Consider the following 16,665-nt stretch of genomic DNA (forward strand, 5'->3'; position numbering starts at 1 on the left):
TTGGCTTTTTTTTTAAGGAATCTGTTTGCGGGTTGTGTTATCTTGACTCTTCTGAGGTTTGCTTGTTTTCTGGCTTTCTGGAAGCCAAGGGACAGAGCACAGGTTACTTTTGAACTCTTCCCCAGTTGCTAGGGGAAAGAGGCTCTGTGAGCAGGACAGCATCTCTGGGCCACTCACTTCCTCATTCCTGGCCCCGCTATCAGCCTTCTGGCTGCAGGAAATGCTTCTCTAATCAGCAAGGGCTATTACTGTGTCCCCAGGAGCGCAAACAAGCCCTAAGAGATTGGGAGGCTGAGTTCACCTCAGATACTTATTTGAATCTTATCCAAGCCTCCGGAATTTCAGTCAGCAAATTTTAACTGAAATCCGGGTAGGAATGACTTCTCGAATGAGATTTGTAATATTTCCTGCTTTTCTTTAAGTCAAAAATGCCATGCATTAGGGGACAAAAAAAGTCTGACGGGGAATTTAAAAAACAAACCAGACTTTTGCTTTCTAGAGGGAAGATATTCATGACATTTGGGATTTATCGGCATATATTGGGGAAGACTAGAAAATCCTGGGGTGAGTGAGGGATTGTCATCTACTCCTTTCTGGAAAATAGGGCGCTAACATTTTTTAAAAACCACACATAGTTACGCTTTTAAAATATGATTTCTTTTATGTGAGAATTTTGAGTAGTGAATTTCACTTTTCTAAAAGGTATAAGCCTCTTATGACTCTGAGATCAAATTAGCTGTTATTTATTAAACAGCTGTTGTGTGGCAGACACTGAGCTTTATATCTAAAGCTGACACCAACCTTGTAAATGAGTAATATTGTCCCCACTTTATAGATAACAGATTAGGAGGGAGAAGGTAGGAATTTTGCCTAATGCCACCCATTCTGAAAATAACTGAATTGGAATTCAGCACTGTCTTTCCATTACGCTCTGCCTGGGTCTCACTTAAAAATAAGCAAGGATCTGGTGGCCCCCCAAGCACTAAAGAGAACCTTTAATTTAGGTGTCAGCAGCTCCTTGCTCCAGTAAATTTATTCTAAACTGGCAATCTGGTTTCACATTATCTGCTGGGTTAACAGCTTCTGCCCAGCGGCCAATTCTTATATCACCCAGAGTCATTTCATCATCTCTTCTACCCTCAAAAATGTTGGAACACCCTATTGAATCCTCAGTTCCTGAATCAGATTTATAACTATGTATGCATAGGATTAGGATTTATAGAACTGAAATAAGATATAGGAAGTGAAATTGGCTAGTTACTTTGATTGTTTTTGCCAGTTTCCGTATGGTGCTGGGTGGAGAACACATTGGACCACAGTATAGAAAAGAACAATACAGTGTACTATTGGACAGTAATACGTCTTCTATTACAACTAAGTTCAAAAGTAGGTATAAACTGTTTCAGACGATACATGCAGGAAAATTAAACATTAAAAAGTTTAGCATGTGGAATTGATGCTTTGTGTAATAATACTAAAAAAATTGGGGGGCTTCCCTGGTGGTGCAGTGGTTGAGAGTCCACCTGCCGATGCCGGGGACACGGGTTCGTGCCCCGGTCCGGGAGGATCCTACATGCCGCGGAGCGGCTGGGCCCGTGAGCCATGGCCGCTGAGCCTGCGCGTCCGGAGCCTGTGCTCCGCAATGGGAGAGGCCGCAACAGTGAGAGGCCCGCGTACCGCAAAAAAAAAAAAAAAAGAAATGAAAATTTGGTCATCTTCTTTATAAAATTAAAAACACATTAGAGAAAAAATTGTGTATGACACTCATCAGCTTTAAGTGATATATTTAACACAAAGCTTGAAATCTGTTTGTAAATCACACTTTTTGCCAACCCGAATTCAACATGGAGTAATAACAATAATAATAATATTAATAATAGCAATAGCTTACATTTATTGAGCATATACTGTGTATTAGGCCCTGTTTTAAGAAGTATTACTTAATTTAATTCTTCAAAACAAGCCTAGGAGTACCTAGAGTAGACAAGGAGAGTCTCAAAGGATAATTTCCTTAAAGAGTGATCATCTTTTCCCATCATGCCAAACATAGTAATTTAATTAAGCAATCTCAGGCAAAATCTAATTTATTTATTCCTACAGTTCTGTTCAAAAATTCATAGTTTTGAAAACTTAGATATGCGTATTTTATTATAAGTTTTAAAACATACCAGGATATTTGATTTTGGGGAATAGCTATATCCAACATCTACAAGGAACTCATACAACCCAACATCAAAAATAGACCCCCAAAGCCCGAGAAAAACCAAAACAACTTGAAGAGATGTTTTCTCAAAGAAAACATACACATGAACAGATGCTCAACATCATTAATCATCAGGGAAATGCAAATCACAGCCACTGTGAGATACCACTTCACACCGGTTAGAGTGGCTATTATCAAAAAGACAACAAAAGGCAAGTGTTGGCAAAGATGTGGAGAAAAGGGAACCCTCATGTGCTGTCAGTGGGGATGTGAACTGGTGCAGCCACTGTGGGGAACCGTATGGAGGGGCCTCAAAAAACTAAAAATAGAACTACCATGGGATCCAGCAATTTTATTTCTGATTATTTACCTGGAAAGAACCCAAAAACACGAATTCAAAAAGACATATGCATTCCAGTGTTCACTGCAGCGTTATTTACAGTAGCCAAGATATGGATACAACGTTAAGCGTCCATTGATAGACAAACGGATAAGGAAGATGTGGTATATATACATACATACAATGGAATATTACCCAACCATAAAAAATGAAATTTTGCCATTTGTGACAACATGAGTGAATCTAGAAGGTATTATGCTAAGTGAAGTAAGTCAGAGACAGATGAATACCTCTTGATCTCACTTGTGTATGCAATCTAGAAAACAAAACAAAATGAAAACAGATGCATAGATACAGAGAACAAATGGGTGGCTGCCATAAGGGAGGGCAGGTGGGGAGTAGGTGAAATAGAGAGGATTAAGAGGTACAACCTTCCATTGTTATATAACAAAGTCATGGGGATGTAATACACAGCATAAGGAATATGGTCAATCATATTGTAATAACTTTGTATGGGCACAGATGGTTACTAGACTTATTGCGGTGACCATTTCATAATGTATGCAATGTCAGATCGCTATGTAGTATACCTGAAACTAATGTAATATTGTATGTCAACTATATTTCAATAAGAAAAATAATTTATGAAAAAATCAATGTTCAGTGGTATTTAATAGAATAATTATTAACATAAAATATAGTATCAACATGACACTGATCCCAGAATGACATTTCTAAGGTACAGACTAGTAGACGGGCATCTCCTCCTGACACCTTATAAGTTATCTATTTACATGAACGAGGTGAGATGGCCGTTTTTGTTGGTTTCTTTAATTTACCCTAAAGAGACATAAGTAATAGTTTAGTACTCAAAAGAGTTTTAATAACTATGTAAAATAATTAATGAACTAAAGGGAAACCATCAATGAGATGAATAACTATAAAACTGATTTACTATGAATGAATTTCTATCACTTCATTATCAGTATTTTCTTTGTAATGAATGCAGTCATAGTCGATGATGCTCATTGCAGAGATTTAAGACTAGAGAAATATTAAGATTTTCCCGTTTGATAATGTCATTCCCTTGACATAGCTTGTAATAAGTATTTTATTTTTTGGTAAAATTCCAACTTTGGAGAACCAAATGCTGAGTCTTCACAGGTAAACCAGAGTGAGTTCTGCCATGGACTATTGTTTGGGGAGGGATGACATTTATCAGAAATATCTTTTTAGTTCATGGTTCTTTATTTAAAGGTGCTCTAACATCTAAACTTATCTGGAAAATGTATTATATCAATAATAGTAACTCACAGGCAAATTTAATTTAAGCAAGGGTTGAATTCACTGGAAACACCAAAGTGAACCCTGAGTGCAAGTTCTAATTTACTCATCCTCTGTTTCACTGTCCACAAGTTTCTTAACCTCTCTGTCCTCAGTTTCTTCATCTGTAAAATGAAGGCCCTGGACGAGATACCTCTCAAAGTGTATAAAGTACCTAAGGGCAAGAGCTGTACTAACTCAGACTTTTTTTTTCTACAACACTTGATAAAGATAAGTGGATCTGAATTAATTTTCACTGACTTTTAACATGCTAGTAGTTAATTTCATCCCATCTTTATTACTTTAAAGAAATTACGCAATAGGGTTTACTTTTCAGTAAATAACTCCAGTATTGGATTCAGTTCAGTTCATTAAGCATCAACCTACCTAATCAATATCAACCTAGTCAGTATCCTCAAGCTGGGTTCTCCCTTTGTCAGTGCCTTTCTGCCAGGTGCTGAATAAACTGACAGCATTCCGGTCACATTTCTCCAAGAACATGATCTGTGCTTTTATGGCATTGGGGAGCAAAAAATGTGAGATAGGATTCTGGGGCATCGAGTCACTGTAATCCCCTTTCATTTGAATTTGTGACATGAATGTGCGTATATATCAGCTAATGAAAAATTGGGGAAAATTTCGGTGAATTTGGATAGCTTAGTTGGTTGCATCAGAGCTAAAGGGTCTGGGATTTGATGTCATAAGAACCCAGATTTAGGGACTTCCCTGGCAGTCCAGTGGTTAAGAGTCTGTGCTTCCAATGCAGGGGCGTGGATTTGGTCCCTGGTCGGGGAATTAAATCCCAGAAAGAACCTAGGTTTAAATTTCAACTCTGCACATGTCATCTAAACTATTTGGGTGTGAAATTCCTAATCTGTACAATGGAGATGGCAGTACCTAATTAGAGTTTGTGGGGATTGAAAACGAGCGAAAACAGTGCCCTGAATATAGTAAGTGGTTATTCTCACCATTGAAAAATTTGACTGGGGAATATATCCTCTAGAGAACAGTAAATATGAAGTGGTCCATTTATGATTACCCTTTATGTTTATAGACACTTCAGGTTGGTATTTTATTGAAGACAAACGATAGTTTTCCTTTCCATTAATTCTTTTAAATCAACTAAAAAGAATATAGAGAGAACAGCAAATCCATGGTTTTTAAAAAGTTACAGGTAATAACACATTAGAGTTGTTTAACCTGGGCGGACTGAGGTCCATGTTGCTTCTGTTTTGTTTTTTATTGCGTCTCAGGCCTAGCACAGACTTTGAAACATTGTAATTATGATTTATTAGCTGCCTAAGTGTTATTCATAGTAGCACAAGCACTTAGTGTTTAGTTTTTAATCATCATCTTAATGAGGAAAAAAAATGGATGTTTTAAAATGTCATCGAGTAAAATTCTGAGCGTAAGTTCTAAAATATGAGGTCGGGTAATAACTTATGAGAGTGAAATAGACTGAAGTGTGTATTAAACTTTTTCATGATAGAAAACGGTGACTTTGGTACAAAAGAAATCTTAGTTTTACTCTAAAATGAAGTAAACATGTTTTTGTTTGACGATAGTCAAAGAGTCTTCTCCAAATTAGAAGCACATTCACACGATCCTTAGCAAGGATCCTCAGACGCTTAGCGAGACCGTTGCTGGCTTATCTGTGTTCTCACCTCTGTTTCTTTACGTGCCCGTGGAGGTAATGGTTGTACTTGCTTCCCGCTGAGGAGAGGATCAAAGGAGACATGCTCGGCACGATCTTCGTTACTTCTTTCTAGTACATTTTGATTCAAGTACCTAATTCTGAGTTTGATGTCACCATCTTTTCCGAATGTCAGTTTTGTTTTTGTTTTGCTTTTGTCCTAAAGGGTTAACCAGTTCCTTGACTTCCGGACTCTGGATTGGACTGAACAGTCTGAGTTTCAACAGTGGATGGCAGTGGAGTGGGGGCAGTCCGTTCCGATACTTGAACTGGTTACCAGGTAGGGTTAAGCTCGTCTGATTAACTTGGTGGCGTTAAGCTGGTTGAATTCATCTGCGTTTAATTTAGCTAGGTACCATGGAGACCTTCATCAGCTCACATGTAGATATCAAAGAGAAGAACTGGGAGATTTCATCAAGTACAGTTTATTTCTCACCTTGCTTTGAAACCTGCCAACTAGATTTGAATACTCTAACACCAGTAGGTTATTCCAGCTTTCTGGGATAAGGACTTGTCTGGAAGGATAATCACACAGGTCAATAGAGGACTTTGTTAAAGTATACATTCGCAGAGCACCCTTGATTTGCTAGGTATTATATTCAAATATTTGATTTTATATTTATGATATATATATAATATATAATGCTACATAGTATATTCAAAGATTTTATACATATTTATTTATATCTGCACACACACTATGAATTTAAGAAATTTAAATTGTTTTAGGCTGGAGAATTTCTCATTATCTTGAGCCATGAGATATTTGCAGTATTTCTGTCATCGTTGTAATGATCTGAAGGTCTACGTTGATGCCATTTTCTCCTATTTTTAATCGACTAGAGTTGGATTAAAAATAATACCAGCCACAGATTGTAATATTCCATACTAGCATAATCATTCATGAGCAGTTTTGTTGACAGTTTGTAGTTTAGTTGTAGAAAAACACAGGGGATGATCAAGCCTTCCACGGCTTTCCCATTTTTTGGAGGACAGAAAATACTCTGAGCTAATTATTTCTGTACTGTTGTAACATAGAGGTAACAGAACATAAAAGGAGACTAGATGATAAAGATGTTTTACATATACAGAAATTATTCTGAGAAAACAAAAGGACCAATGATGACAAAACGTCTTCATCTTATTCACCAATACCAACCATTGTTAGTGGCTGCTTAAGGCACTCTACTGAGTATGATTCTCCACTCCCAACCCAGGCCCCATCCTGTACTAATCTTGATTTATTAGGAAAGTGTGCAGGTAAGGATTAGTGATGTCTGCCGTAGGTGTGAGAAAGGACGGGTCACATTTTCATTTACCAGTTCTGCTATGGAAGATACTAGTGTGGTGTTTCTTCATATGGTCAAACTTCTTTTTTTAAAGCCATCGAATGGTTTTTGCATTTGGCTTAGAAAATTAAACTCTCCACATTTTCCATGTTACCGACTTATGGTATTAAAAAGAAAAACTTTAAAATAAATAGATAATATTCGGAATATGCTAAAACATGAGAGGGAATTTTTAGAGCCCATACGTCGGTTTAAACTGATTAGATTTTACTATGAAATTTGACTTTCAATGTCCTCCTTCAAGGCATGGTGTTTGCAGGGCTGTCACTAAGCGTCAGCTCCGCTTTCCTCTGGAATATGGGAAGTAAACACTGCTGCAAGGGAATATAAGAGGTGCTATTTATGAGTGAGAATTGCGTATGTCAGCTTACTGACTCAGTCACACTATTGGAGAATGCCGGTTGGCTCAGTCAGATCATTAGACAATAATAATCACTTGTTGGGGGATTAGAGTTTATTCTTTGCTGCTTAATTATTGTAGGCAGATCATTTTATTTATTACTCAGTTTTAAGTGATGATTATTGTAATATTTAACCACTTGCATTCTGAGAGTTCAGTGAGAAAATTCAGGGGTCTAGATTCTGGGAAAGTGAGGAATAAAATTGGAATATTAATGAGAAAGGAAAAGAAATGTCCTTCCTTATTACACCAATTCCTGAGAAGTAGGCGCAAAATTAAACCACCTTCTGAAATAATAGGAGAGTTTCTTCAAATGAAAATTAGAAACCTTGTGGAACATTAGAAGTTGTTATTGTATAAGTTGTTCAATCAGCCTTCAACTGAGTACTTGACAAGTAAAGCACCTATTAAAATACATCTACATTTGAAGTGAGGTTAGTTTACGCAAAAGGTATAGACGTGTGAATTCAAATATGTAACTCTAGTAACCATTGAAAGACAAAGAGCTGATTTGTTAAAGTAGGTCTTGTGTTCTATTGATAAATGACTGTATTACTACGATTTACCAGCTCATATATTAAATAATAACCGTTAGCTGTAAAATACATTATTTTTTCCGAAAGTTTCTTTCTAGTACTGGTACCTGATCTGTTAGTTCAGTTATACTGGAATTTTGGTCATACTATCAACACATTTAAAAAACATCTTTATCCTTATCACTAACAATTTTTTCTTTGTGTGCTGTTCAAGCAACTTCCAAAAATTTTTGACGAAGGCTTTGTGGAACAGGTGATGTGATTCCCATCTTTCGGGAAGGGAAGGTGTGGTCCAGGTCCAGGTCGTAAAGATGTCAGAGGTCACAAAGAAGAATCATTGACAAAATGTGACTCATCACCCTGTCTTCTCTTGTGAGATGGAGCAAGGTTTTAGAGCACTGGTTTCAAAATCATTTATTAAAGTGGTGGAAAAGCATGAGAAATGTGGGCATCTATGCATGTATCGATTGCATTAAGAAAGTTGACCTGACCTCGTTCTTTAATCCGTTTCCAGTAAGCAGTGAGATGAGAGGTTAGCTGCTAGAAGTATTCTTCAGTAGGCTGAGTTGAAAATCTTGAGAGAGAGTCTGAGCTCTGGGAGTACTTTATCAGCGTTTACTGTGGCACATTGCTGCTTCTAGCATCTCTTTGCTTCTCTTTCTCCTCACATTGCCTTCTTTCCTGCCTCTTCTTTCTAACTGGAGGAGGTTTTCCCATGTCCTGGTCCACAGTTAGCTTGACTTAGGTTTCTGGGGAGGTATCGACAATGTTGAATATAGCTGATTTGGAACGTCGTGTATTCTTTTGTTATTTACCCCCCATCATACGTAAAGTAACCCAGTGTGAAGATTGTTCAGGGTTTACGGTTTAGCTTTATTGTTTGATATTGTGGGGAAAAATTTATTTCAAAGAAGTAAACTTATATAATCAACATTTCAGGTATTGGAATGATCCAACAATGAGAAAACAAATAGACACCCAACATGTCTTTTGCTCTGCAGGCACTAAATATTTCTTTGTGAATGTGTAACAGAAAGGGTGGGGATCCATTAAATGCCAAGGATAAACGCACGGGGCTCTGGGGGGTCTATTTACTTGTAATTCCTATAATAGTCCCACTTTTATTTTTTCTTTTCCCCAAAGGAAGTCCATCAGCGGAACCAGGAAAAAGCTGTGTGTCACTAAATCCCGGGAAAAGTGCTAAATGGGAAAATCTGCAATGTGTTCAGAAGCTAGGCTATATTTGTAAAAAGGGCAACACAACTTTGAATTCTTTTGTTATCCCCTCAGGTAAGTGATCTATTTGATCTGAAGTGTATAAAATATTATAATTTAAAGATCAAATTACAGTCTAGTCCTAGCTGTAGGCAGTGACAGGTTTTGTTGATCATTTATGGTATCAACTTAATGATATTCCTACAGAATGTCTTTTTGGTGGTTGCTAACCTTTCCTGAGTGTGCTGGAGTGTTTGGGCATGAGCAAAGCCTTTGACACAGCATTAATAAAAATTTTATCTTCACAGCCGCCCTGTGAGGTAGGTATTATTATTCACACATTTTAGATGAGGAAAAAGATATTCAGAGGATATAAAAAACTCGCACATGTGACAAAACTGGAATCCAAGCTAGGAAATCAGTATCTGAAAGGAATGTTTTTATTATGTCCTCACTATTTAATGGCGTATCTAGGCGCCAGTGTTATTTAGTTTAACATATACACTGAAGTCTTCACCAAAATGGAATAAAACATCCCAGAAGTAGTCACTGAATTTTATATATAGGCTAGACCAGCGGGAAAAAATGCAATTATGCTCTCTATTATAATTTTATAGAAGAATTAAGCTACTGAGCCCAGAATGCATTTTTTTCTTCAAATTGACAAAAAGCAAACTAACTATTGATACATTTTTTTCACCATCACCTGTTTTTGGAGAGACACTTAATACTTCATGGTCATTTATGTATGTATATATATATTCTTCTTGGGAAATCTGACAGCGTGGCATTCTTCACTTTTTTTGCTCCTTGACTTTTAAAAGCAATTTCATTTATTTTAAAATATGATCGACATGGCTAGAAAGTCTGTGGTACAACATGATAAATAATAATAATTTCTTCCAGTTCTTACTTCAGATTTGCAGTTCCTCTCTGAATAACTGTGTCTGGGTGTATATCCTTACCTAGTTATTCTATGAATATATGAATAAATATGTTTGTAATTCTTTTTGTCTGTTTTATACAAATGGCAGCATATGATACACTTTGCTCTACTTTTTTCACTTAATAACAATTTGGGGCATCGTTCCATACAGTACATAGGTAGCTTCTGTGCTCATCTTTATGGCTGTACGTTAGCCATTGCAGGGAGAGACCATATTTTTTTTTAACCAGTCCCCTATTAATGGAACTTTAGTTTACTTCCAAGTTTTTATTATTACAAACAATCCCACAGTGAGTAACTTTATACATATGTCATTTGATATGTGTGATTATTCCTAGAAGTGGAATTGCCAGATCAAAGAGTGGGTGTGTTTGCCATTTTGATGGATACAAATATGGCCGAGCTCTCCAATGCATATAGACGAGGGTCCCATTATTGGGTTTGATTATCCTTTACAGGGTCACCCTTATGGCTGTGGGCACGCCTCAGGGAGACCTCAGTCATTTTTGTATTTCGTCTCCTCTATTCCTCCCATATGAGAAGTGGTACTGATATAATCCTTCCCTCTTGGAAGAGCTCCTATAATTCTCCTTCAGAAGGTTTGGAATTACCACTTAGGGGGTGAGGAGAATGGTGGTTTTATCATGTCTGAGGTAAGGAGGTAGAATTCTGTAACTTGGCCTTGTTCCTTAACACCCCAGTTTTAGTTTCCTGTCTATTAAGTGGAAATACTAACACTTGTTCTTCCTGTGAATGTTTGTTCATATTGTCAAGCACTCAGTCCATTATTCTTATTTCTGTGCTATGCCTGTTACTGGAACCAAACTTGGGTCTGCTGGTCTGCGTGCAGTAAAGCCAGATCTACCGACACCGGGTTGTGGTGAAGGAAATTGCAGGGTTTATTGCAGGTGCCAAGCCAGGAGTCCAGGGCAGCTAGTACTCAAAACACTGAACTCCCCTATGGGTTTCAGGAAAGCATTTGTAAAGTCCAGGCAAGGGAGGTGGGTTGCAGGGTATGTGATCAGCTTGTGCAAAATTCTGTGATTGGTTGATGGTGAGGGAACATGGCAGTGTCCCAGGGGTTGATGTTATCAGTCCTTAGGTGCCAACACGCTCCTGACCATCAAGTAGTTAATTTCTTCCATTTGGTGGTGGTTTTAGCATCTGTAAAACAACTCAGGAAATGTCCCTCAGATACTATTATCTGGGTACTTCAGAGAGGAGCTACAGCAGAGGATATGGGGGAGGGGGTCTGTCCCGGGAAGGCCCCCTAGAGTCCTGCTTGGTTACATGCCTTACTTGCTTCACTTGCTAACTTTCACTTCCCATTGGTTTTTGATATTTCTCTATACTTCCTGGATTAATCATTCTATCTTATCTGTAAACTCAAATAAACCAGAGCTTGGAAAAGCATATCAGAGTTAGGATTATGCAGCATACATTATTGGTGACTTTCTTGGGCAAGGGTTCCACCTCGTCCCCTGTTTGTCTTTGCAATGCCACCCTGTGCGTCCATGATCCCTAGGTTGCTAGAGCTGCACTGTCCAGTTCAGTAGCCACTAACCACACGTGACCACTGAGCACATGAAGTGCGGCTAGTTCCAACAGAGATTTGCTGTGAGTGTAAAATACACGCTGGACTCACAAGACACAGCATGAAAAACAGAAGTGAACGATCTCATTATTTTTTAATTGATTACATATTGATATGATAATATTTGGGGTATATTGGGTTAAATATGATGTATTATTATAATGGAAGTTACGTGTCTCTCTTGAGACTTGTACTTAATGGCAACTGGCAAATGTATGATAATTCCATACGTGGCTCCCGTTTGTGGATTATGTTATATTTCAGTCAGACAGTGTTGCTGTACAGGAATAAGCCATTTTTTGTGGCTGCCCCAGGGGACGCCTCTACATTGGTTGTTTCCATGTTTTGAAATATTTTTAAAGTGCATCTGTTTAGTTTCTGAAGCCCTCAGCATGTGCTGGCATCATTTTCAACTTCTTGAGCAGCAAAATTAAAATATCCCACAAGAGGGCTCCAGAGTGATACTAACTTTTTTTTTTTTTTTTTTTTTTTTGGTCACCACTGGAACTGTATAGAAGGAATAGATTTTCTAAAAATATGCACTTTTCTGTTATAATAATACAGTGTTTGGATCTCAGGACTGCCTATTTACTTGAATGACCGTACACAGAATCTTGAGCTTATACGAAGGTGATGCAGACATTCCCAGACTTTGAGAGACTATGGAACTGATACATGAAACGGGTAACAAAGGTGCCCTGTACTGAACCTTTACTAAGGCAGCACATTTGAGAACATTTAGTATCAAACTTAAATATAGAAGTTGACATTCATTTGGCAATATAGTCCCTCTTTACACAAGATATATCGCTCAATTGCTGTTTGAAATAGTATCCACAAAATGGTCATAATAAGCTGTTGTCTAGTAAATATAACTTCAATTCTTTTTCTTGACCAACAATTCATGACACTTATTCTGTGCCAGGCCCTGTGCCATTTCAGGGCCTATATGAGGATGAATGAAGCGAGTCTCTTGCCTTCGAACATTGTTACTGTCACTTTCCCTAGCTTATTACTGTGTCATGTTTGTAATGTATAATCAAGGTCATGAAATTTGACCCTGACTACTAGTAGCAATAATTAGGACCTTGGTCACTGCTACTGGTTTGATTAAACATTGTTGTAATTTATAGTCATATTATCTCAAGTGCAGAGCACAGTGAGGATGGGTAGTTTAATATTAGTACTAGTATTCCTATGATGTACAATATTTTACATACCTGGATAGTTTGGTTCATGTGATGTGACTGACCCACCATCACACAGCTTGTGGCAGATTCAGATTTTGCCTGAAAGACTTTGGAATCGAAGTCCCTGTGATTTCTGCAGTTACGTGTCATCTTTTGGGAGCAAGTGCACGGCAGTGGGTTAGTTCAAAGGCACAGGTGGCCAGCTCACACTGCCATGGTTTCAGAAGCTCCTTGGTGCCCCCCCCCGCCCCCCACCCATTCTAGGCCCTGTGTCAGCACGTCTTTCTCCTGCCTGCCTTGTGAGTCGTGCCCATCCTCTGAGGAATGGGTGGCTTCCTAATGCCCGTAGAATAGAGGTAACTTGAAATCTTCTGAGGAATGAATACATTATATGACAAAACTCTTGTGCTTCCAGTATTTATAGAACATGCTTAGGACAGGTCTGCCGATGATAAAATGCAGACGAAATGAGACAATCTATTGTATCTTACTGTGGCCTTGTTGTAGGTACAGTTGAAAATAAGAACAGATTTCTCATTTGGCTTTATTTTAAAATGAATGATGACTTCCATATCATCTTTAGTGTAAAAGCAAACACAATGTCGTCTTTCGTGAATACCTGTGCCAAAAAATGGAAAAATAAATATTAGCTATATTTGCCTATGACTATGAACTGTTTCCTGTAGAGAATGATAGAAAATATCGTTAAATTAAAAACTTTTTAAAACAATAAAAAAAAGCTCCTTTTAAATGTTTTCCAAACTCTTTTTTTTTTTTCTTTCTAGAAAGTGATGTGCCTACCAACTGTCCAAGTCAGTGGTGGCCGTATGCAGGTCACTGTTACAAGATTTACAGAGAAGAGAAGAAACTCCAAAGAGATGCCTCGATTGCATGCAGGAAGGAAGGTGGTGACCTAGCAAGTATACACAGCATCGAGGAATTTGACTTCATTATCTCCCAGCTGGGCTATGGTAGGAACTTCGTCTGTAATACACTTGATTCTCATCTTCCTGACTTACCACCCATCTTCGGGAAATTTAATCATAAATGTTAAGTCTAATAAATTCAAGTTAACAATTCAATGAACAATTTAGTAACAAATATCAATCAGGCCTCAAATATTAAAATTATGTAGTAATTTAAAGAATTTTTACCCCTAAGAGAACATTTGAGTTTTTTTAATATGGGATCAACGTATGCATAGTTTTAAAAATACTGTGTTTCAAAAAAAAATACTGTGTTTCTCTATATAATCTGGATTCAGAGCAGTCTACCTTAAATTTGTGAACAATATTTCACTAGTTGGAATTAGTTGCGTGTACGGATGTATTTTCTCTTTTAAGGCCCATGTTTTGTCTCACAGGAAAGGTCTCTAAATGAACCATCTCATCCTCTGAATTTTATTTTCTTTATTAATCTAGCTAAGGCTGCTAGAATGATGAGCAGGGAAAGAAAGAATTTATTTGATTGGAGTGGTTAGATGGTGGCCTAAACCTTTTAAAGAAATTTGCATCTCCATTTTAGGACTCTAAGAGACGAAGAGAAAATGTAGTAACTCAATATTGTAAAGTTTTAAAAGATTGGCCCTATCAAAAACATTTCAAAAGTGAGTAAAGTGAGTTGGGAATATGCTTATCCTGAAGAGGAGGAGGCTGAGGAAGGAAGTAATGATGACGGGCACTCAGCCGTACTTGCTGATTCAACCATGATCGTTTTCTGCTTCCACTTATGCTACTGCAGAATAGCTGGACCTTTTCGTTTCCAGAGAGCAAAACAAGAGGAAATGGATGGTGGCGATGGTGGGGACTGCTTCCTGACACTTACTGCCTGAAAATGGATAGGAGTGGGGGTAGGGGAGAAGAAAAAAAACAATGAACAAATAGATGAGAAGAATAAACTAGTCTCAGAAAAAGATGTAGAACATCCCCAGCACTGCTGCTGTCAGTGCCAGTGCTGAACGGAGTCCTTTCTCCTTTGCGCGCCTCACTGAGTTCGGTAGGGTGATGATGATATTCTGCTACAGCCCGTAAATAATTTCTCGATTATTCTACATTTACCTGTCCTGGAGCATCTGGACTACACGATACTAATGTAATCAAAACCAGTGTATCTGAATAATATCGTGACAGAGATGGCATGATACTCTAGGGAATAAGGGAATAAGGGAATAGTAGGGAATAAGGTTTGCAAGTGAATAGTAGGGAATAAGGTTTGCAAGGGAATCGGTGGGAAACACATTAGTTAAGAGGCTGTAGGGCTAACGTGCAAATTGTGCTCTACTTTATATAATATGGTCTAGTAATAGGAGAACCTTATATATTTATTGCTGTAGTTATTTTAGGAGTTTGGATGACGAAGGTTGCTTTTAAACTCAGCTGGAGAATTAGTAAACTTTCACTATGGAAACCTCTTTTTTATTATTGATAAAGATTTATTTATTTAAAACAATACAAATCATATTGATAAAGGTAAAGGAAAGTTATAAAATTAAAATGATTGTTTCTAAGTCAGAAGCCTAGAAAACCTTTTGGAGCTAGTTGAGTTGATATCTTTCATGTTAATCATGGAAATACAGGGGATAAATTGGGACCTACACATATAAGTTATGACTCCATCAACAAAGACAGCTTTCCTAACAGGTTGATAAGTCCATCTAACAACTTTATGCTCACATCTTATATATTTTTGTAGGATCAAGCTTGTGCATACAGAAGCTACAGGGGGAGAACAGTTTAGTGAGAAGAATGTTTATCAGAAACTCTTAATACTTTATTATAATCGTGGGACTTGGGAGTTTAGGTTTTCACTGGTCTTGAACCTAAAAACCTTGAGGGGTACATGAAGTCATTTTGGAGCCTATATTTTCTGCCCAAAGAACATGATCTGCCAGATTAAGTGAAAGGAAAAGGGATCATCCTGGCAATGCCATTCATGTTTCATGGTGCTGGAAACATCTGCTGGGACTGGCACCAGGCCAGTCAGGGACTTCTCCAAAAGCAAAGTTGAGTGACAATTTTAGGAGGAAGAGACTAAACCATTTAGGGAAATTCCTATACAATGTGGCATATTTCTCATTTTCTACTACAACATCATCTTTACAAACTTTGGGCAAGTAATTTTATTTAACTGTTTAAAGAACATATGAAACTTAAATAGATATTGAATTGTGTATTCCTTCAGTTTTTAAAATATGGAAATGTGTGTGATTTTAGTCACGAGACCTCAGGCCTTCTGTTTGGTCCCGTTTTTACTTATGATATTTAGAATTCTTAGAATTAAAACTACTGATAAAATCAATAATGCTCTTCATAGAATTTTCAAAACAGAATGATCCTCTTTTATATCTATACCTGGTTGTTTTTATTTTAACTTCTGTTTGTTATTTGGGTTTTTCTGGTGTTTCATAGTGAAAATGGTGGCAGTTTCATTCATATACGTAGACTAATAAATAAGTGCTAAATGCCAAAGACAGCCCAGCCCTTCAGTTTATATATCTTCTCACTGTATGGATCATTTTCACTCCTATTACAGTGATTAAACTTGAACAGAAACACCTAGAATGTTCTTGATAACATCGTCAGTAAAATAGGAGTGGTTTTTAGTTTTTATTATTTTAAAACATTCAATAAGATTTAATAGTAGTCAAATAGATTTACGTATAAAGAAGCTGCCGTATTTCCAGCACCATGAGTGTGGTCGGTAAATGATTTATAACAAAAAAGCAGCTTCACAAGATAGAGGATCATGATAGACCCACTTCAGTTTCTGTTTAACAACTCCCAGGAGATAGAAATTGCAGTAACACAACAAAAGAATACAGTCATATCCACAATGTGAAGAATACATTACACATTTTAAACTAAAATTGACAACATA

The 16,665-nt window shown here is 37.4% G+C and overlaps 1 protein-coding gene across 1 annotated transcript in view; it reads left to right on the top strand.

Moving 5' to 3' along the window:
• Nucleotides 1–16,665, top strand: part of MRC1 (mannose receptor C-type 1) — a 96,027-nt gene that overhangs the window by 23,947 nt on the left and 55,415 nt on the right. The window contains exons 5-7 of the mRNA XM_027121983.1: nt 5,726–5,839; nt 8,988–9,134; nt 13,575–13,760. Coding sequence (XP_026977784.1) covers nt 5,726–5,839; nt 8,988–9,134; nt 13,575–13,760 — 447 coding nt within the window. The remainder of the gene's footprint in view (nt 1–5,725; nt 5,840–8,987; nt 9,135–13,574; nt 13,761–16,665) is intronic.

Source organism: Aethalodelphis obliquidens, unplaced genomic scaffold (genome assembly GCF_003676395.1).
Source record: "Aethalodelphis obliquidens isolate GAN/ISIS:26980383/991018 unplaced genomic scaffold, ASM367639v1 scaffold23, whole genome shotgun sequence".
NCBI classification, from domain to species: domain Eukaryota; kingdom Metazoa; phylum Chordata; class Mammalia; order Artiodactyla; family Delphinidae; genus Aethalodelphis; species Aethalodelphis obliquidens.